Below are 24,430 nucleotides of genomic sequence, written 5' to 3'. Positions count from 1 at the left end.
AAAACAGTGTATACAGAAACTACACAGTAGTTTCATTAGACTGCAAGCCCCCCCCCCCCCCACACACACACACACACAAACACACACTATTTTAGAATCCCTGATGTCCTGGAATTAACTGCCTGGATTAACCAACCTTCCTTTTTGAAGTGAATGATTGAATTACCAAGTGCCAGAGGCTGAATGTGCAGTGTGGATTTTCTCTGCCCCTTGTACCCCATGAGTCAAGTGCCATATGATGCATAATGCATCTGCTTGAGACTATAGAGAGATGGGCACTGTAGATGTTCGCTTCAGTTGCTAAGTATGCACGTGGAACCATGCTGTGTATCCAAGAAATTTACAGTAATGATAAAATATATTCCATACCTGAATCTAAATGTAGTACAGTGGATCATAGACTGTTATCCTGACAGATTGAAATTTCAGTTCTTTAACAAATAAAAGGATGTGGAAAATGGATACACTCATACAAATTCTCCAACCTTTTATGGGCCTGTGATCATGCTATGTTTATTCTGCCCAGCACCCACAATTAGGTGCATTGATAGCACAACTCTTTCAAGGCTAGCCTTAGCTGTTGCAGTTGCTGCTGGTAGAGTTGAATGTGATCAAGTGCCAGAGGCTGAATGTGCAATGTGGATTTTCTCTGCTCCTTGTAGCCCGTGAATCAAGTGCCAAAAACATATATCTCAACTGCACAGATTTTCGCAGAATATCCATAATTTTGCCTCATATTCTTGGTCCATTTTTCATCAAATTATGGTTCTCTAGCAAATTAGTGGAAATCATTAAAGACTGAAGTTAGAAAATAATGACAGACATTTGAGTTTCACACTTCATAACTTTCAGAAAATTCATGCTAATTCATAACCTGTTATTCTATGAAGTTTCTAAGTTTGTAAGAGCAATATGTAAAAATTATCCCTATTTTTGGGCCTTTGGCCCACTTTTATTTATGGCTTTGTCCAGATTTCTTGCTCTAAGAGGTTGAGAGGTATGAATGTGTCTGCATAATGCATCTACTTGAGACCATAGAGAGATAGACACTGCAGGTGTTCACTTCAGTATGCCATTACTTGCTCTACTTGATTAAAACTAATATGTGAATATAAATTCCCTTGAACATGGGGACACTCATTATACATTTCATGTTTGACATAAACAGCCACTTCAGTATTCTAACTGCACTATACTAACTTGCTAACATCTTTACTTCCCTTATTTGCTTGTCCTCTATATCCTTCATTTGACTGTTTCTCCACTTGCCATTTCTTATATGGCAAAGTTCACCAAATACAAAACATTGTGAAGCCTCACATACATGTATCTCGACCAATAACTGTATCACACTGGAATCTATTTTGGATTTGTGCATAGTGCATTCACGCACAGCAGCAGGATATATTTTGATTATCCTCTCAGTCTGCACTAACACTAATCAAAACCATTATTGCTATGACCCATTACTTTTTTGCACTACAGTTCTACAAATATGTTTCACACACTGCAGATCTGGTACTGTCATTAATTCCTAAGGGTCACTAAGGCAGTCTTTAGGAACCTTAGTGTTCTGTACAGTGTAGTCAGGTAACAGTTAAGTGAAGTCTTTGCTGTATGTATTCATCTTTATATTACATGAGGAACCTCTGCTGATCAAATAAATTGATCTAAATACCAAACAAATAGCATTTGGGAATTATTTTTCTTAGGCAAGCATACAGAAAATGATCTAAAATACAAATTAGATCAATTCAAGCATCACATATAATTAATACATAGTAAAGCAGAAACAAATCCTCAAATAAATTATGTATAATAAAAAATATTTTTTCTATATCTATTGAACATTTGTTTACCCGGAAAGTCTGACCGACACATAGCCTATTTTCAGCACAGGCCCAGGGAGAAATGCATGTCTTTGGAAAATTAATGGCATACAGCAAACATTGTAGAAGTACAAATCTGAATAATTAAAATACACCTAAAAATGACTCTCTGAAAACAGACCTTATCTAGCATTTCCAATTAAACACCTAAGTTATGCCATTACCCATGTGATATTATAGGAAATTAATTTCCTATGATACATTTGAAAATTATACCACAAGCAATTAAAAAGACTATGCAACACTTTGTGTATATAAGTAGGGAGTATTCTCAGGCAAACAGCTGTGGAAAAGATACAGAAATGCCTGGGCTGCTTCAGCTGGGAATAGGCGCGACTATACTTGATGCAAATAATCGCGAGGTAAAAATGGCAAAGGAAATAGCGCTACTGCATTTGAAAATACAGAAAGAGAAAAGGCGGGACTTCAATGGCTATAAATGCAGTTTTAGATGCCAAGAGTAAAACTTAAGTTTACATAAATGCTAACAGTGTAGAAAAGTGTGTTAGCCTGTCATTGTCCTTAAAGTTCATTTTACAGATTTTTTTTTTCTTGACGCCTGTCCTTACTGAAATAAGCTCCTCCTGGTCTCCTTCTTGAGTGATTTCTCAGTCACACTAGGAGAAACAGTTAGAGGAGACACTCACACTTTTAGGATGTTCAGGTCACTTGACCGATCACTACAATTGCATTTCCCATTGGGATTTGAGAAACAAAAATAAATAAATTAAAGCATATATGTGTTGAAATGGTAAAATGTACTTCCAAGTGAGGTACTGTCTCAACTGACTACTTCTTTGGCAGTAGATTTTCCAATTTCAAGTGAAACAGATAAAAAGCTTTTTTTTCTCCAGGCTGCACAGCATGTTATTAAGAAGGGCCCCTGCGCCAAGGCCTAAATCTGCTACTGCTCATAATGAAGATCACCAGCACTAAATGGAGTCCCCCACATAGTTACAATTACACTCCCACACTATCAAATTATCTCCAAGTGAAACTAATAATTTTAGTAATTTATCAGCTGTAGAGATACAAGCTCTAGTTGAATTGAAAGAACTAAATAGTATAGAAATACGTCCAGCTGATAAAGGAGGTGGTATTGTTGTTATCAACAAGGACAAATATATAGAATCCATGTTAAGTCATCTCAGTGACGTTGATACATATGCCATCTTACCTATGCATATACTTAGTAGTGTCATAGAAAAAGTACAGTTTTTGATCTTTGATTTATTAATAACAGGCATGATATCTGAGCAACTGTCTGAGTATTTCAAGGTAGAACCTCCAACAGTCCCTTTGATATATGGTCTACCCAAAATACATAAGAATCCTTTAGCTCCACCTATGCGGCCTAAAGTTTCAGGCCGAGGTTAGGTAACAGAGCCACTTTCTATCTTTGTAGAAAAGACTTTGCATGCTGCCTTGGCTAATTGTAGCACTGTTTTAAAGGATACCAAGAGTTTTTTAAATGAGCTATCTAAACAAAATGAAATTATCTTAGGACAATGTTTATTTGTAACTCTGGATATTGAATCATTGTTCACTGTTATACCCAATGAATGGGGAATTGAAAATGTCAGAGAATTACTGTGTGAGAGAAACACCCCTGATACTAAGGTGACACTTATTTGCACACTTTTGGAAATCATCCTAGAAAACAATGTGTTTATTTTTAATGATGTTAATTATGTGCAAAAAGTTGGCGTAGCTATGGGCACAGCTTGTGCTAATAGCTACGCCAACCTATCCCTAGCTAATTGGGAAGCTAAACATGTACTTTCGAATAATGAATACCAGGTTAACATCAAATGGTATAAGCGTTTCGTGGATGATATTTTTTGTTGTGGCATGGCTCAGAGCAGCAGCTACAAGAGTTTCTTTTATACTTAAATCAGTTAAATACTTTCTTGAGTTTTACCTATAAATATTCTGATAAAGAAATAGAGTTTTTGGATGTTAAAGTTACTAAAAATAATTTATCCACTGTGTCTACTACTTTGTATAAGAAAACTGTTAGAAAGAATAATGTTCTACACTATGGCAGTATACATCTGAATCATACGAAATTTAATGTGTTGAAAGGACAGATATTTCGAACTATGAGACTTTTTAATGATGATGATAGTCTCACTGTTGCATTACAAACACTTAAACAAGAATTTTTAGAAAGAGGCTATAGCAGTAAACTTATTGATTCTCAAATAGCAGAAGGATGGCAGCATAGATCAGGTAAGAGCCAGCCATACTTTTCCCCCCTCCCCACTAGTATTAACAACAGGGATAACATTGACAATACTTTCTCAAGTGATGCTTCCACTGATACCTCTAGGAATAAACTAAGGATGCCATTGACTTTTGCTAGCAATGTGCATGTAACATGTGATATTATTAAAAAGAACTGGGATATTCTGTCTACTGTACATGTGTTGAATGGGGTCGTTGGCACACAGCCAGATTTTGCTTTTAGAAATAATAGATCACTTAAGAGTCAGCTCTGTTATCGATCCTTTAATACTAAATCAATTATAATATCTGATAAACTTGGTACATATATGTGTAGGAATTGTATGGCCTGTACACATATACACATTAGTAATCATTTCACACATCCCACTTTGGGTTTTAAGATAGATATTGCTTTTTATGCAGATTGTCAAACAAAAAATGTTGTCTATTTTTGCTATTGTACTACCTGCTTCTCATTTTACATAGGGAAAACGAACAGGGTGTTTAAGGATAGAATACTTGAACACCTTAGGGATATTAGGAATGTTAAATAAACCAGCGCACTATCACTACATGTAGCTAAAGGGGGTAAAGAACATAAATTTAGCTTTATGGTACTAGAGATTCTGCATAGTACCAAGAGATAAGGAGACATAAATAATAGAACAGAATCTAGTGAACAGAAATGGATTTTGCGCTTTCAAGCTGATAAATCTCCTGGTTTAAACAGCAGAGTTTCCCAGAAACCCATCCTTAAAGCACGGCCATTAAAGCATTGATTTCTCTTTTAGTATTTTATCATATATATTTCAATAGTCCATCTTTTATTATTTTTGACTATTGTATTCGTTCCCATTTTTAAGTACATATTGTTCATTTAGTCTGTTTTTATTCAATGTTTTAAAAATCCATATATTCTACAGATGTATTTTATCACATGGCTTTTAGCTGTGATGCACATTTTATCTGATTTTTGATTGGATGTTTTAGTGTTTAAAAATGTAACTGTTATTCTATCTTTGTTGGTCTGATGAAGCAGATGTTATTCCGAGAAAGTGCTTACCTACTACAATAAACAACATATTGATTTCACTGCTGTGTGGAACCAGATCATTTTTCTTTTTCTTGTTATCTCCAGGTGAGATGCTTTAACAAACATCTCCTGCTGTACTTGCTCACTGACCTTTCCCTATGTACCTCCTTCTAACACTTCCAAACCTCAGCTTTAACCTCCTGCAATCACCTACAAACTCCCCAACAGCTCTAACAGCTCTACTTTAAGTTTAGATATCCCAGATAAACAAAGACCTCAAGCTCATTCCAACTTTCAACAATACATTTCTACCCAGACTTAAAGACCCTATCACCACAGACTTTCCCATCTCACCAAAGGCTGTCCACACAGTTGGTCTTTGCCTATAGACCAATCATTACCATGTAGCTTTGAGACACCACCTATGAGTCACACGCATGCACAGTTTCATTAACGAGGCTCTGTCCTTGTCTTGCCCTGTTTATCTGCCACTATATTTTGTTCTAATGGAATGTAAGCTGCTTGTAGGGTTAAGGAGTGCTGTACAGCTGTACAGCTACCCCTCAAGCTGTGAGAGCAAGCCTGCACAGAATGCATGACCTTGTGCCACCCCTGCCGCCTGTTTATCCACCACATCACTGTAGTGTTGTGTGCAATTACCTGAAGAGGTCCAAGGGACTATAGATAAAAAAGAGATTTGAAAGCATGGATCACAGCTATCATCTCTTTGCACCTTTAGCCCAATGGGAACTGCTCCCTAAGCAAAATCTGAAGCATCTGTAGTTATGGATTAATTGGGGATCTAAGTAGAAAAGGGAAAACCTGGATTTATAGCCATTTGGCATTTCTACCAGTGCAGTTCCTTTTTGAAAAAGCCCAAAATTGGAATTTGAAATTGCAGAGGATAAAGATGTCAGGTCCATTTGTAATCTGGTGAGACGAATCAAGAAAATTGTGAAAGTAGTGTACCCTAGAATCCTGAGATATTCTCTTGCGGAAGTCAGAGACTAACTGGAGAAGTTCAAGAAGGTTTCCAGATAAAAATCCATCTTCTTTTGTGTAAAAAGAGCCTTTTGCTGAGAGGTGTCTAGAAGACAGTCCGGAAACACAGTCTTGTGAGATGGAGTCAAGTAGGAATTTTGTACATTTATCTGGAATTCCATATTGGTAAGAAGAGAAGGCACTCATGTTAAGGAGTTTTGACATCTGGGAAAAGACTCAAAAAGATTTGTTTATTTATTTTATTTGACATTTGATTACCGGGGTGGTCTGACTGGGTCTACAGAACCCATTTTCAGCAGAGTCACGGGGAGAAAAGCTCCACATACAGTACAATACAAATACAGTCAAATCTAATACAGTACAAATCACAATAGAAATACTATACAAAATAAGTTGAAACAGCAAACTATGTTAAAAGATGTTACAATATATACAACACATCTAGACTATTCTACAGAGTTAAAAACATTATAGACAATAATAGCCACTCTCACTATACATGATGTAGTGTCCGAAAAAATAGTACATAGGAAGAGCAATGCATGACACTGACTGCTATAGTACATGGAAAAAAATAAATAAATAAATAGAATGTTTGTTTCCATTAGGAAAATAATAGCCAGAAAGTTAGTGAAAGAGTTTAAAAGAATAGAAGCAATACCGCCTGAACAGTAGCTTAAGGATATGGTATAGAAACAGAGAAGGAGTTAGAAGAGCCCTAGGATCTTGCAGACTGTGGAGGCTTGAAATGTGGCAGAAGAGGAGGATGAGGCTAGTGTGGAGGAAGAGGAAGTGCTGAGCATCAGGCAGGCTTTATGCAGGAGCAGAGCCGCGTCTTTTTGAGATGATTTTTTAAACAGGCTTTGAACTGGGTTAGGCCAGGCATAGTTGGAATTGAAGCAAGGTGTAGTCGATGCCAATGAGGAGATGAAACAAATGCAATTCTAAGAAAAAGATACTTGTTTTCCAACCAACAAAACGATAACCGCCACACAAATTCTGCAATAGTATCTTCTTTATTGACCTAGGTTTCGTCCTTACGAACTTCTTCAGAATACTATTACTGTTTTTACTCAACCATTTTATACATTACCGAATATTGAATAATTACTTAATTGACACTTTGATTTCCCTCCAAAAACTTTTAAAAAGGAAATGACTTTGTTAAAATTCACCATATCTGTACATAGAATATACTTTCCTAACTCTTCAATATAAACTTTAATAAAATTTTGTCACTTGTCACATAAAAACTACTAATAAAATGTATACTTATTTACTTGTACATGAATGAAAAATTTATTTTAAAAATTACTAACCATTGTATGTACATATATGAAATTTATAATATTATGTACCATATAAATATATAACATTTAATTTATTTATTATAATATATACTATCATATCTATTATATACACTTGTCTGTCTAACTATTCCAACTATTTACATTTATCTTATGAAATATTATTGTTATGCATACCCATCAATTTTTGTTGAAAATAATAGCCAGAAAGTTAGTGAAAGAGTTTAAAAGAATAGAAGCAATACCGCCTGAACAGTAGCTTAAGGATATGGTATAGAAACAGAGAAGGAGTTAGAAGAGCCCTAGGATCTTGCAGACTGTGGAGGCTTGAAATGTGGCAGAAGAGGAGGATGAGGCTAGTGTGGAGGAAGAGGAAGTGCTGAGCATCAGGCAGGCTTTATGCAGGAGCAGAGCCGCGTCTTTTTGAGATGATTTTTTAAACAGGCTTTGAACTGGGTTAGGCCAGGCATAGACCTGGTAGCGAGAAGTAGTAAATTCCAAAGTATAGAGACAGAGTATGAATACAGAGAGTGACCTGGTTTTCTTCTGGGTTTTGAGATAGCTAAGAGATTTTTGTCTTCTGATAGTAGGGATCTATTTGGTGTGTAAGGTGCGAATAGATTGGCTAGTGCAGGGCAGGCAGTATGCTTAAAAATAAGGTTGTGCAAGGTGGATAGCTGAATAAAGGCAAGTTGGTTGGGGAGTTCAAGCCAGTTTAATTCTAGGAGTGGTTTACAGTGGTGTATATAAGATGTTTGAGTTTGTGGCAAACTTTGCAACTTTGTTGTAGCACTGTTCCATCTTGTTTATGGTAGAAGTTCGTAAGTTAGTTAGGATAGGGGCACCATAAAGAAGGGAGAAAAGTAAAAATGTTTTTGCAAGGGTAGTTTTGGTTGATGCAGTAAAGAAGTATTTGTTTCTATATGAGTTGTCATTATATTTTGCTGTATATGGGGGAGGGATGAAAGTTTATTGTCAATGATAACTCCTAGACGTTTGGTTTCCTGCACTGTTTCTATGACAGTGTTGTCAGATCCAAGGATGTTAAAATGATCAGTGACAGGGGAGGTGTTCTTGGGATGAAAGAGTACTAGTTTTGTTTTCTTTGGATTAAGAAAGAGTTGGGCATTTCTTAGCCAGAATTCGACTGTAGTAAAGGACTGTTTAGTTTTTGGAAGTAGTTCTAGTAGTGATTGAGCAGTGCAGATTATGGTGGAATCATCAGTGTATTGAATGAGGGTCCCAGGGTGAGAGGCAGTGTGAAGGTTGTTTGTGAAAATGTTGAAGAGTAGGGGGTCCTAGGATGAAGCTTTGAGGGACACCAGCAGGGTTGTGGAGAAAGGGTGAGAGTTCATTGAACCATTTCACTGCTTGTTTATGATCCTTGAGGTAGCTCTGAAACCATTTTACTGTGTTATGTGTTAAGTTAGACAGTATGTTTAATAGTAGATAAGCAAGCCATCTAAATAAGAAAATACCTGAATGCCCTATGGTCTGCAATGGGTTCTCACTTGAGCTAAACATTTTATAAACACCATTGGAGCTGTAGATTAACCAAAGGGTAATACAGGGAACTGATAATGTAACCCAGTTGGCTTTATTGGCCTGAAATTGTCCATTAAAACAACTTTAATCGTAAAAGTCATGGGCAATCAGAATCACCATATAGCTGAGACACCTGATGTTCTTAAGGGTCATTTGCATATAGCCCATGTGCCTCTGTTACAGGAGGTTTGGGAGGTCACTCATTGGAAGTTCTAGCTTGGCTGGAGTTTTCATTTAGTTTTTAATGATTGGTTATTCAGTGTAACCTTCCTACTCTTTGTTTTAATTTGTTAGTTGGGATATTTTGCAGTAACCCTAATGATAATGAACATCAGATGGGTATAACAACCCTGTATTTCTCTGCTTAGTTAAACACTCTGCTTATGCTATGCTAATGAGGTCATAACAAGGCTGAAATATGCATATCCATAGCTAGTGGTGTTTGGCTTTATTGGCCAGAAATTGTCCATTAAAACAACTTCAATCATAAAAGTCATGGGCAATCAGAATTGCCATATAGCTGAAACACCTGATGTTCATAAGGGTCATTTGCATATATCCCATATGCCTCTGTTACAGGAGGTTTGGGAGGTCACTCATTGGAAGTTCTAGCTTGGCTGGAGTTTTCATTTAGTTTTTACTAATCCCTGAATGTTGTAAGAGGAATGCAGAATCAGTAAAGACAAACCATTTTCAAGTTTTGAAAGTAGAACATGTTTGGCAATGGCAGTCTGGACAATCAGTGAAAGAAATTGTGTGAATGTAGCAGACTCTTAGTAACGCCAAAGCTTTATTGGTGATGCTACCTCTGCGGGTTTTAAAGGACAGTGATGGGCTGAGTGTCACCCCATGGTATTTATAGCCTGAGGCATTGGGAATGGGATTGCCTAAGTTGTCCTTCAATACAAGAGGTTGTTTGACCTTCTCAATCACTTTATTTCTTTCTAAAAGAGCTTTGGTTTAGTATAGAAAGCAATTTGTTTTTGTGCAAGAAACCAGGCCTTTGCTGCTTTTGTGGCTATGCTTGTGGATTTCTTTAGGGTGAGAACATTTTCATGAAGCTGTACATTAGTTAGGTCTTTCAAGGCTTTCCAGGCATAATCTGTAGACTCACTCCATTTAGGTTTTGGTATCATCTGATAGTCATACACAAATCTGCACTCCAGGTCTTCTTGTAACTGTGTAAGGAGCATCTTGAATGAGGATGAGGGTGCCAGTAAAGTGCAAGAGAGCAATAAAGCTGTCTGAAATTCTGTAACAGGTGGATCAGTCAATAGCACTGCGGTAGCAATTATGGAGGGATTATTTTACATTTGGGAAATATATACCAGTAATAATATGAAAGCAGGTATAAGCAGCTTCACAGCCACCATCCATTCATTTGAAACTAGCACTAATGTCCAAGCCCATACCAAAAAACTATATGAGCACCTACATTGCTGCATGGACTCAGCAATACCTGACAGGACCAAATCCTCTTCCTCAAGGAAGAGTAAACCTGTCTATGGAGGCTTGAATAAGATGAACTAGCAGACAACAACAGTGGAGCTTTTTTGGATGTTTAGTGATTCATCTCCACCACACTGGTGTCTTTAATGTGGCAACAAGAGCGAGGTGAAATACATTAAACAACTTTGGGTCATATTAATATGTAGCAACATAAGATGAGTTCTGGAAATATAAAGATGCAGATTCAAATGCAGACATGAGTCACGGAACCTTTATGTATTGGTATATAAAGCAGCTGTATGAGCGATGTTTCTCAGTATTCATACAAATAGGAGAAGTTGCTTAGGGCAACTTTATAAGTAAGGATTGCTGAAGAGCCATTTTAGGTGAAGAAGTAAGTTTAGTCAACATGTCAGGAATAAGTGAAAAAAGGAGGTAAACACACAGTCAGGTACTGTGTGTTGTTTTTGCACTTTTTATATGTTTGAATAGTACTGCTGGTAACTTGTCAATATAGAAGGGAATATTTATTTATTTTGCTTTTTGTTTTTACTATTTTTCATTTCTTACTTTCATGTTTTACTTGTTTACAAAGACAAATACTATTGAAAGTTCAAAATGTGCTGTGTCTTTTATTTTTGGGGGGTTGGCCTTTTTTAAATCTCGTTACAGGGAACTAAGCATTTTAATTGAAATGTGACTTCAACTGTAATTGAAATGTGATTTTATTTTAAAAAGTGGAAATTTGTTGATTCTTGTTGTTTGTCTGAAGAAGTCCTGCTAGGAGCAGGGCCAATGATAAAACTGAAGGCTTTACTTTTTAAAACTTTTATGTTTTGCTTGGTCCATTGAAGGTGGATATCGATACCATTTGGATTGTTTTAACAGAAGTGGTGCAGTGAGGGCATGTTCATTTGTTTCAGTTCTTTTTTTAGTTGGACTCAGCAATACCTGACAGGACCAAATCCTCTTCCTCAAGGAAGAGTAAACCTGTCTGTTGGACAGCAGCAATAAACAAACTTGTTCTGAAACATTAAGTGGATGGCAACACGTAGGTTATCTGGAAGGATATCTATCCATAAGTACCTATGCTGGATGTTAGCTATGAGGAAATCTAGAACCGAGTTCTCTTTATGTGCATTTCTGTGGGAATTTTAACCAATTGTGCAAAACCATATTGTTGGAGTATTTAGTTAATTTAGAAATAATCTGTTGAATATTAATAATGAAATCACAAACTATTATGGTTCTTTTATAAACCCTTTAGGAACATGAACAATACCTTTCCCCCCATACCCTTTGGGGGAAACCCCCTTTTTTGCAACCAAATCTCTTCCTCAGGAAGAGAAACCTGTTTGGGAAAAGATGAATAGAAAAACGTGGAATCTTAGATGCCCCCTAATTTAAGTTCCCTCATTCATCAAATTATTTGAGGGTCTGAGTAGCAGAAGGGCCAAAAAACCCTCTTTATTTAATGCAGAATTCAAAATTTCAGACTTACTTCATTAGCAAACTTTTGGTTATGTACCCAGGCATATCTCATCAACACTGTAACAGTAGTGGTAGCAGTGGCCATAGGCACAGCAGTACCTGCACAATCCTACACACTCTTCAAAGCATGATTAGACATTTGAGAGATTAGAAATAATAGAATTTAGAAAGGAGCTATCCTCTAAAAATAAGGTTGTGCAAGGTGGATAGCTGAATAAAGGCAAGTTGGTTGGGGAGTTCAAGCCAGTTTAATTCCAGGAGTGGTTTACAGTGGTGTGTATGTGATGTTTAGAGTTTGTGGCAAACTTTGCAACTTTGTTGTAGCACTGTTCCATCTTGTTTATGGTAGACGTTCGTAAGTTAGTTAGGATAGGGGCACCATAAAGAAGGGAGAGAAGTAAAAATGTTTTTGCAAGGGTAGTTTTGGTTGATGCAGTAAAGAAATATTTGTTTCTATATGAGTTTTCTTTATATTTTGCTGTATATGGGGGAGGGATGAAAGTTTATTGTTAACGATAACTCCTAGACGTTTGGTTTCCTGCACTATTTCTATGACAGTGTTGTCAGATCCAAGGATGTTAAAATGATCAGTGACAGGGGAGTTGTTCTTCGGATGAAAGAGTACTAGTTTTGTTTTCTTTGGATTAAGAAAGAGTTGGGCATTTCTTAGCCAGAATTCGACTGTAGTAAAGGACTGTTGAGTTTTTGAAAGTAGTTCTGGTAGTGATTGAGCAGTGCAGATTATGGTGGAATCATCAGTGTATTGAATGAGGGTCCCAGGGTGAGAGGCAGTGTGAAGGTTGTTTGTGAAAATGCTGAAGAGTAGGGGGTCCTAGGATGAAGCCTTGAGGGGCACCAGCAGGGTTGTGGAGAAAGGGTCAGAGTTCATTGGACCATTTCACTGCTTGTTTATGATCCTTGAGGTAGCTCTGAAACCATTTTACTGTGTTATATGTTAAGTTAGACAGTATGTTTAATAGTAGATAAGCAAGCCATCTAAATAAGAAAATACCTGAATGCCCTATGGTCTGCAATGGGTTCTCACTTGAGCTAAACACTTTATAAACACAATTGGAGCTGTAGATTAACCAAAGGGTAATACAGGGAACTGATAATGTAACCCAGATACAGAGAATATGAGAAATGTCTTGAAGCCTGTGGCTATAGGAATGTGATGCTAAGCATCATTTAGGTCTAATGTTACCAGGACACTTAAAGGCAGAATGACAGGAAGCAGAGTTTGAATGGTCAGCATTTTGAATTTTGGCACTTTTACCTACAGATTGAGAAAGGAAAGATAAAAAACTAGTCTTTATGAAAGCGCCTTATCTGGTACCAGAAACATTCCAAATAGAAGCCTTTGCCCTTTGATCTAAATGGATGGGTTATATGACTCCCAGGAAGAGGAAGTATTGAAAAGCCTGTGGAAAAAAACTCTTTGGTTTTGAGAATGGTAAAGAATTCCCCTAAAAGGATGTAGTTGTCTTCAGAACAACTTTTTAATAGCCAAGAATCTGAAAAATCTGTTGTCAAAGGGGAAAGTAAAAAAAATAGATGAGTCAGGAGGGCATATGGCCGATAGAATGCTGGCATAGCCATTCTGAAGTATTACTATCCCTTTCTTGGAAAATATACTTGTTTCCTATTCTTCCTCTCCTGCCATAACTTTTTTGCTCCCTGTTGGCAGGAATTGCTTCTTTGTTTTTTTTTTTAAAGGAAAACAGGATTTGGGATATTTGGAAAGGGGGTGCTTGAAAAATCTTAGATGCCCCCTAATTTAAGTTCCCTCATTCATCAAATTATTTGAGGGTCTGAGTAGCAGAAGGGCCAAAAAACCCTCTTTATTTAATGCAGAATTCAAAATTTCAGACTTACTTCATTAGCAAACTTTTGGTTATGTACCCAGGCATATCTCATCAACACTGTAACAGTAGTGGTAGCAGTGGCCATAGGCACAGCAGTACCTGCACAATCCTACACACTCTTCAAAGCATGATTAGACATTTGAGAGATTAGAAATAATAGAATTTAGAAAGGAGCTATCCTCTGAAGGAAGTGAGATGGAGTATTCCTTGAAACTGTCTGCGAAAAACAGAATAATTGTCAACATATGTGCCTGGTAGTTAAGAACTGTATAAGGTAAAGTAGAAGAAGGGAGAATTATATTGCCAAATCTGTCCAACACCTTGCTTTTTTGTCCTCAGGGCAGGACTGGTATTGACTACCAGTCTGTTTCCAGCTGGCGAAGTGACAGATATCGCAGCTGCATCTGATCTAAGATGAGAAAACAAAACTGTATTAGTCTGAGGTACTTTATACAGTCTATCTATAGTCTTTTTGGAAACTGAAGGTTGAGAGTCAGGATTATTACAGACAACATTAAATACATCCTCCAAGGCTGGCAAAATGGGAGGGGTGGGTGTAGAATGAGGTATATCCACTTGTAAAATCTCATAATGTCCCCTTAGCCACCTGTCCCCAGAAAATACTTAATTTATCCTGGAAATAGTTTGAGAGAAAGAAAATTGCTGTACAGTAGGTGGAGATGGCCAAGTTTCTTAGAATCAGAGTTATGAGCTTGAGAATCTACAGGAGATGAAACCCTGATTCTGTCTATGTCAGAATCACCTGGCAAATTCAGGTGCAAAGCGTTAATACATCCAGTACTGAGAGCTTGAATTGTTACCTGGTATTAACCATTATTACAATAGCAGGTACACTGTGCTGCTTTAAGATGATTTTGAAAGCAACATTAAAGACTTCAAGTATATCTTGGGATTTTGTTGTTGTGAGGAATGGTTCCCAAATGCAAGACATAGTCTAGAGAATCATCTTTTCCTGAAATAGTTTGAGAGAAAGAAAATTGCTGTACAGTAGGTGGAGATGGCCAAGTTTCTTAGAATCAGAGTTATGAGCTTGAGAATCTACAGGAGATGAAACCCTGATTCTGTCTATGTCAGAATCACCTGGCAAATTTTATTAAGGTATTTCTTTAGTGATATTGCCCTTAGGCAAGTATTTCTGAGCACTGGGATTAACAATCTGCAAAAATTGTCTGACTAAAGTATAAATAAAATATTATTTTCTTATGTGAAGAACTTGTAGCTATTACTGTTTTTATTTAAATATCTATCTTTATTGGCCTGAAATTGTCCATTAAAATAACTTTAATCGTAAAAGTCATGGTCAATCAGAATCGCCATATAGCTGAGACACCTGATGTTCTTAAGGGTCATTTGCATATAGCCCATGTGCCTCTGTTACAGTAGGTTTGGCAGGTCACTCATTGGAAGTTTTAGCTTGGCTGGAGTTTTCATTTAGTTTTTACTGATTGGTTATTCAGTGTAACCTTCCTACTCTTTGTTTTAATTTGTTAGTTGGGATATTTTGCAGTAACCCTAATGATAATGGACATCAGATGGGTATAACAACCCTGTATTTCTTATGCTTAGTTAAACACTCTGCTTGTGCTATGCTGATGAGGTCATAACAAGGCTAAAATATGCATATCCATAGCTAGTGGTGTTTGGCTTTATTGGCCTGAAATTGTCCATTAAAACAACTTCAATCGTAAAAGTCATGGGCAATCAGAATTGCCATATAGCTGAAACACCTGATGTACAGTTTTCATTTAGTTTTTACTAATTCCTGAGTGTTATAAGAGGAATGCAGAATCACTAAAGACAAACCATTTTCAAGTTTTGAAAGTAGAACATGTTTGGCAATGGCAGTCTGGGCAATCAGTGAAAGAAATTGTGCGACTATAGCAGACTCTTAGTAATGCCAAAGCTTTATTGGTGATGCTACCTCTGTGAGTTTTAAAGGACAGTGATGGTCTGAGTGTCACACCATGGTATTTATAGCCAGAGGCATTGGTAATGCCATTGCCTAAGTTGTCCTTCAATACAAGAGGTTGTTTGACCTTCTCAATCACTTTATTTCTTTCTAAAAGAGCTTTGGTTTAGTATAGAAAGCAATTTGTTTTTGTGCAAGAAACCAGGCCTTTGTTACTTTTGTGGCTATGCTTGTGGATTTCTTTAGGGTGAGAACATTTTCATGAAGCTGTACATTAGTTAGGGCTTTCAAGGCTTTCCAGGCATAATCTATAGACTCCATTTAGGTTTTGGTATCATCCGATACTCATAGACAAATCTGCACTCCAGGTCTTCTTGTAACTGTGTAAGAAGCATCTTCAATGAGGATGAGGGTGCCAGTAAAGTGCAAGAGAGCAATAAAGCTGTCTGTAATTCTGTAACAGGTGGGTCAGTCAATAGCACTGAGGTAGCAATTAAGGAGAGATTGTTTTACATTTGGGAAATATATACCAGTAATAATATGTGGGGGTCTCTTACTTGTTCTGAAAAACTAAATGGATGGCAGCACATAGGTTATCTGGAAGGTTGTCTATCTATAAGTACCTATGCTGGATGTTAGCTATGAGGAAATCTAGAACCAAGTTGTCTTTATGTGCATTTCTGTGGGAATTTTAACCAATTGTGCAAAACCGTATTGTTGGAGTATTTAGTTTATCTAGAAAGAATCTGTTGAGTATTAATAATGAAATCACAAACTATTATGGTGCTTTTATAAACCTTTTAGGGAACATATTTTGTAGTATAATTTGAATAGTGGCCACTGAAGATGGAGGGGGAGGGAGATATACTGAAACAATAAGCAGATGGGTATGTCCTCCCAAGGTAATATGACATAGGACCAAGTTTGCTCTTCTATCATCCACAGTGTCTGATTTAGTGGAGGCAGTAATAGTAATAGTAATAGTAGTGTTAAGTGCGATTAGTGCCAAGGCTCTACTTTCTGTTCTGGGAGATGGTTTGACGTCATTGATAAAAAATTTAATTGTCCTAAATATACTGGGAGGGACAGAACTTCTCTTACATTCAGGACTCCTAAATATCCACTACATGAGGTTGCTGCATCATATCATTAGCCAGGCCTTAAGTGATATCCTCTTATGCGTTTATGGAAGCTATTCTTAAATCTTTGCTTTCTATGAAGGGTTGAAGGTTTGCAGATGCATAGTCTTGATTGAAATGGACACATAGTCCTGGCTTTAAGTGCAGATCTCCTGGTCGGACAATTTAGTACAAAAATGTGTGACTGTGACTAAGGGGATTGCTGTATTGTGTATGAGAATGATCTGTAGATAAAATTGTTCTCACAAAACATAAGTGAGAAAAAGTTATGTCGTCTTTATACATTGCAGGACATCTGCGTCACTGCTTTTGTGAAGTGAAATAGTCTTTTCTTACCATATTTCCTTCAAAGTTGTATTCTCTAAAAGGGCATGTGAAAGTTGAGTGGCTCCTTTTATAGTTATCTTGTTCTCAGTTAACCTGTAAGACAATAAGGCCATTTCAATTTACCTGTTAACGTTATCATTTTCTAAAAATGCCACATTGCTTTAACATCAGCAATTAGACTTAAATACTTGTATGAATCTCTGTTTCAGTCTTCATGAAAAATAAGTACTGTGTACAAGAACATCAAACACTGATATGGAGCTCAGTTGTACAATTTTCTCTGAACTATTTTGGGAGTAATTTCAACACATTTTTTTTACAAATCTATCCAATTTTATAAAGTTTGGTACAAAGTGTAAGGTACTTCCATACCGGCAGATAACTGAGAAGTTTCTGTCTCTCCTTTAAGTCATATTTATGGGTATAACACTAATATGGCTCACAGCCAGCACAGAGCTCTACAAGCAGTGAACAAATCTGTTCCTGCAAGACCAGTTGGTTAACCTAAAATGACCATCACTCTCTGTAGGTACAGTGAAAGCAGCTCATCTTGGTGCTGAGGAGAGAAAGTCAGTACTCTGAATTAAGGCCCCAAAGATCAGTTTATATTAGTTTATAAGCATTGCGAAGCTAACGTGTTGCTGTGCATAGCTGAAGTAGTAGAATCTCTTGTAAGCTGTTCTGTGTATGAATGAATTAATACAGTATCCTAACACTAAGCCAAACTGTACATAATTATTAATAGTTTCAAGCAGTTTCTAGGTGCTATGCACAAAACAGTTAACATGGAAGGAGATGGAACTGCAGTGCTGTATATGACAGATTTAATGCAGTCTTAAATTGCTAGAGAGCAATATGTGGTAGGATTAATCACTGTTACACAACTCTTATAATCTGTTAAATTACATGTTGGCCTATGGTATGGGGTGCAGCAATCCTATGCCTTATGCTTCCCTCAGCTTACTACTGTGGGGCCATATCATCAACAGTTACAAAGGTCACACAATTTGTCAGCAGCATGGGTGCCTATGTTATCCTCTACATACCTGTTAACATATATGCCAGCTATATATATATTCTCACAAGTGTAATTGTGACAGTCATATGACACACCCGTTATGCTGTCCTGTTGATGAACTTGTATTCCACATAAATTACCCCTTCAGCCATTGCTAATAAATGCAAACCAAAGGGAAAAAAGGTCACATAGACAAACCAGTCAGTATAAACCACAAGAAAAACCCAGCCAAGCTAGAGTTTTAACTGTGTGATACATTAAACCTGCTGTAATGGAGTCCCATGGGATACATGAAAATGACCCCTTAAGGACATCAAGTGTTTCAGCTACATGCCTTCTTAATGTTCATGACTTTTTTTTTTTTTTACTTTTTAAATCTTTATGGTTACATTCAGGCCAATAAAGCCAAACCTCTCTACCTGTGCACGTACATGTTTTAGCCTTTTTAGTGACTTCATTAACACACATAAGTGGACATTTTGGCTGTACTTCAGAAGCACAGGGCTTTTAAGCCCATCTAATGCCCATAATCATTAAAGTGTCTGCAAAATATTCCAACTAACATTCAACCCATAAAGATCAGACAGACAAACCATTTAGTGACAACTGCAAGAAAAACCCAGCCAAGCCAGAGTTTTCACTGTGTGATACTTTAAACTTCTTCTAATGGAGACCCATAGGATGTAACCTGTTGGTGGTTGTTGTGGGGGTGGGGGTGCTGACCAACATTTATGTGACCAAACATGGCAGAGATTGGTCTTTGACATAAGTGCCATGGGGGACACAATTACACATTACAGCAGTGTCATAGACGTTACTGATATGTTATGCCACACAAAGGCACATTCTATAGGAATAGAGTGGTTGATTGGGGGTGATAACCTGGGAGCAACAGTTTAACAGAGCAAGAAGAGGTTTTAAATTTTTAGTGTCCCTGCAGGAGAGTACAGGTACTAGGATTAACCCCTGAGAAGTGAGTGCACACTGCACTCTCATGTCTTGGTGGATGATGCCTCAGGTTAGAATCTTGTACACCAGATTATTGTATAGTAGAACTGCTTGTAGACACTGAAGACTGACTACAGTAACTGTTGGCTATGTACTTTTTCAGCTACGTCAGTAATCTAGCCATTTTAGGATAGCAGCAGACGTAGGTTGAGTTTGTATGATAAATCTTGCATGGACACTATGAGCATGCTACAGGGCATAGTTTTGGCACAGCTACCTGCATTCACTGTGATAGCTGGTGAGACTGAGGGAGAATGACAGGTTGATGTTGACACATATTCTGGGGCTGATGAGGATGATGATGAGGCACAGACAGGTAAATTGTTTTCTGACACAGTGAGACTGTCTTTATCCCAGGTGGGCATCTTTCATCTATACTGCCTGAATCAGTGTTCTCACCAACAAAGGAACATGAGACATACTGCACAATATGAGCATTTACCATCCCCAGTAGGGGAGATATCCATATGTCTCCTAAAGCCAGTGATATCATCTCCTGCAGCAGCAAATGAGTTCACTGCATCTGAACTGGTAATTCTCGACAGTTTGCAGCCTCTTCATCATGCCCTATACTGTTACACATTATACATTGTCCCTGACACATGTACAGCATTCAAGATCAATGAACAGACGTGCCACAGATCCAGGCACATCCAGCTGAAACCCAGTCTAACATGGCCTTCATTGCAACAGTGTGTGGCATCTGTGATGACATGGAAGTCAAATGCACAATAAGGCTTGATCTGCTGTGATCTCTGTTGGCACAGAATATGTCCATATCAATCTCTTTGCAGAAGATTGCCAGAGACACCAGCAACACACACACCAGCAAATGCAAGGAGGGCCTGTATTATGAGGTTTCAATTTATGCACCATTAGGGAGTTCATAGGCATTACTTGCATCTGGTTTTGTACCATGAAATGCCACTTTGTGTTGTGGGAATCATGCCACAAACTTTCTACTGACATGCAGGCATGATCCTGGTCACAGTTTCACAGCCACAGAGTACCTCTTTCAGAAGGAAGCACAGATTTCAGTGCAAACATAGTGGCCAGAAGTATTGTTATATATTAGCACCTCAGATATATCACAGGAGGAAATTGTTTATTACAATATATTTTATATTGGGAAGCCAACCTTCACATCAGGCCACTATCACATAGTAAAACCCAGATCCTATCTCCAGAGGATACAGTACATAAGACAGAATAGCCACTACCTCATGATGCACTTGTCACATTCCTGTGATATGCCACGTTTGAAGTGCATATGCAGACATGTATCATTGTATCCCTAACTACTTGTGCATATAATAAAGACTGTGACATACTCCTCCTTGCATTCTGTGTGTTAAATATGGGTGCATCTGAAGCACAGTGCGGTTTGATCATGCACATACTGGCATAGACTGATATTAGCACTAAGTACATAACTTTTGATACATGCGACACTGCACTGTTATAGTCTGCTTGCCTGGGTCTATACACTGAACTAGATGTTTCTGCTTTCTGTACGTGACCATGTACTGTGTCCATTGCTGTCTAGGGGGTGGGGGATGCTGGTTGTTGATGTTCCATGACACTTTCATCAGATGATACTGTTGTCTTGCCATACTTGCTGGCAGTGTTTATGCAGAGGCTGACAGTACCAGTATCCTGGAAATGCCCTGACTGTCTGCTAACCACTGTATTATGGAGCATACAACATGCTGAAAAACACTTCAGGTTGTGACTAGACCTTAGTGGAGTGTCCCCATATGTGTTTAGGCAAAGGAAGTGGGCATTAAGCAAGCTAAACATACTCTGTATGATATTGTAAGTTTGTGCATGCTTGATGTTATATTGGGAGTCAGCAGGCACGTAACGCCACCTGTAGTCAAATATCTATGGAAATGGATGTGGTGGGGATTACTATCTATGGCCATTCTAACTAAGCCATAGTTTCATGACACATTAGCATAGTGCCTGCACTTATCTACTAGATGGCTCTGTGGAATTTCTGTTTGCAAGGAATAGTGAAATATTAGAGACATGTCCCAGATATATGAATAATGCAAACTGCCTGGATTCTGTAGGACATTTTGGCTATGATCCCACAGGAGTCACACACTACCTGGCAGCTGTTAAGATGGTAACCTTTCTTGATCACAGACCTTTGTAACTATATGCCAGGAGATGCCTTTATGGAGTCTATGGCACCCAGTACCTCAGGGAGCGATACACTGTAATAAAAGGCCCACATAGTATTATCTGTCTTCTTTGGTGTGGTAAGAAACAATATATAATCATCCGCATGCAAAAGCATTAAACTGAGAAACTTACAAAATATTCTGGAGGTGGAGGCATGTGAAATAGGTAACATCTTCTCAGTTTGTCTCTGAAAGATCCATGTAGCTAGTATGGAAAGACTTATAAACTTATACTTATTCAAATCATAGCTAGCTACAGACCACCAACCATGACTCAGGACACCCACTCCACCTATCTGGACTTACTTGATTCCATCAAGATTCAACCCTCTACCCTGATCCTGGGAGACTTTAACTACCCAACCATAGAGTGGAAGACCTATTCTAGCCGAAACATGAACACCCAGAGATTCCTCAACTTCGTCAATGCCAATGCATTGGATCAGCAGGTCAACACCCCCACGAGAGGTGAAAATATCCTGGACTTGGTACTGACCAACATGAGTAGCCACTGTACCCCTACAGTGTCATCATCCTTGGTAAGATCTGACCATAAAGTGATCACTTTTAAAGTCACCATCTTCCATGACCCCCATTACCAGGGTCAAACAAAAAAAAAATTACCAAAGCGGACTACAACCTCCTGAAAGCAGGTATAAGCAGCTTCACAGCCACCATCCCTTCATTTGAAACTAGCACTAATGCCCAAGCCCATATCAAAAAACTATATGAGCACCTACATTGCCGCATGGACTCAGCAATACCTGACAGGACTAAATCCTCTTCCTCAAGGAAGAGTAAACCTGTCTGCTGGACAGCAGCAATAAACAAACTCTATAATAAAAGGAAAAAAAAATGCTGTCCAGGACCAAGAAGGAGCAGGTGCCAAATTAAAAGCAATCTCTCCTTTGTCTGAAAATGCAAATAAGGTCACTGGTGAAATCCTCTAACCCTAACTTCGGTCCAAATTAGCCACATCCACTAAGGACAATCACAGGACCTTGTTCACATACATCTGCAATCTCAAAGGTAACACCCATATCTGCTCTGAACTGGTGGTCAAGAACACCACATACACAAATGCCATAGATATAGCCAACCTGCTGGCAGGAAAGTTCAGTGAAAACTTCACCCCTCTATCCCCTCATCAGTAAACCAGGACATCCCCAGCACCTAACCCCCTCCCCTCATCACCATGGAGTAGGTATTTAATGCCGTATCAAAGGCAAAAAATTCAGCCTCCATGGGACCCAACAACATCTGTGGCTGTGTCCTACATGATCTCAGGCAAGACCTCTCATCACCATTAGGCACCCTTTTCAACCAAAGCCTGAACACTGGCTTCATCCCAGCTGAATGGAGGAGTGCCACTGTCATCCCTCTACACAAAGGAGGAGCGTCCGCCAACTCAGGCAATTATAGGCCCATCAGCCTAACTAGCCTGATATGCAAGGCCATGGAATGCATTATCATGGACCTTATAAACAAGGGCATTGGCAACCTCCACATGCTTGACCCCACACAGTTTGGTTTTCTCAAAGAGAGATCATGCCTGTTAAACATGTCTGGCTTCTTCAAAACAGTCACCAAAGCCATGGACGAGGGGAATATGGTGCATGCCACCTACCTTGACCTAGCCAAAGCCTTCAACACTATTCCCCACTTGGGCATAATAGATAAACTCTCCCAGCTAGGCATCAACCTGTATGCTACCAAATGGAAAGCTAACTGTCTCATTGATAGAACCCAGTCAGTGAAAGTAGGGGAAGCCTCTAGTAGTAGACCTGTAATGAGTGGTGTACCTCAAGGACCAGTCTTAGGGCCTGTACTGTTTGGGATATACTTTTCTGAGGTGCAAGCCAGAACTAGTGGTCTCCGGCTGGCCAAGTTTGCAGATGTCTGCAAGCAGGGTGCTGTCTTAAATTCCCCTAGTGATGTGAACATCCTCCAAGAGGGCCTTACCCAAACTAATGACTGGTGCCAGAAGCATGGACTCAGACTGAATGCCAAGAAATGAATCATCATCCCATTAGGGGAAAATGTTGTCCCCACTAATTATCACATTAATAACACTGTACTAAGAATGCAATCAGTCATGAGGGACTTGGGCAGCCAGGTTGATAGCAACCTGACTTTTGACCACAATGTTGCCTCTGTTGCATGGAAGGCTTTCTACATGGCTCACCTCATAAGTAAGGGTGTTTCATCCAGGAACAAGGAGGTCATAACATCCTTGTACTCCTCCCTTATAAAACACCTTATTGAGTACAATGCCCTGTTTGGCATGTACCTTACCAAACATATGCAGCAGCTAGAAAGATCACAGAGGTTCCTGACCAGAAAAATCCAGGGTCTCAAACACCTATCCTATAAAGATAGGCTAAAAGCCCTGTCCCTCTACTCAGTCTTGTACAGACTGCTGAGAGGTGACCTGTGTCTGGCATACAAGGCCATCTCAGATCCAGCCTTGATGGAGTTGCTACATATCTGTAAATCAAACTCCACTCATGCAACCTGGATGCAAGGCCTCAACCTGGTCTGTGACATTAATAGAACTTGTTGGAGGGGTAGGTTTGTGTCCCAAAGACTCTCCCATCTGTGGAATAGACTCCCTTTCCATGTGAAGTAGAGTACTTCACTAGCCCTCTTTAAGAGGAACCTGGAAGACTGGTTGAGAAACAGAAAATACACCCCTGGGATCCCACCTGTGTCAATGCTGGAAAGGGGAAACAGGTGCTGACTTAGTGGGAATGTGGACAAAATTCTTGTCTAGGCTTATAAGGGCCTCCAGGCCACTTGCCTAGTATGAACCTATGAACCTTGGTCTACTCAGGTGTTGGAAGGCCACATATTCCTATTAATTCTGTGTGTAGGTGACACATTTCAACCAAGACCCATACAATCCTCCAACTGACTCTAAAGGAATCCACAATGTCTCAGTCTCTGAAACTGTGGTAAGTGAATCACTGTTGGTTATACTTCCTTTGGTGTGTGATCACACCACATGCA

At 38.6% G+C, this 24,430-nt stretch overlaps 1 protein-coding gene across 1 annotated transcript in view; it reads right to left on the bottom strand.

Annotated features, from left to right (window-relative positions):
• The window catches only part of LOC122796497 (nucleotide-binding oligomerization domain-containing protein 1-like), a 636,277-nt gene that overhangs the window by 41,377 nt on the left and 570,470 nt on the right, over positions 1-24,430 (bottom strand). The window contains exon 10 of the mRNA XM_044065027.1: positions 17,216-17,299. Coding sequence (XP_043920962.1) covers positions 17,216-17,299 — 84 coding nt within the window. The remainder of the gene's footprint in view (positions 1-17,215; positions 17,300-24,430) is intronic.

This window comes from Protopterus annectens, chromosome 3.part0 (assembly GCF_019279795.1).
Source record: "Protopterus annectens isolate FY-2018-M chromosome 3.part0, PAN1.0, whole genome shotgun sequence".
In the NCBI taxonomy this organism is placed as follows: domain Eukaryota; kingdom Metazoa; phylum Chordata; order Ceratodontiformes; family Protopteridae; genus Protopterus; species Protopterus annectens.
Note: the sequence above shows the minus strand (reverse complement) of the source record. Positions and strands in the feature narration are given on the sequence as shown.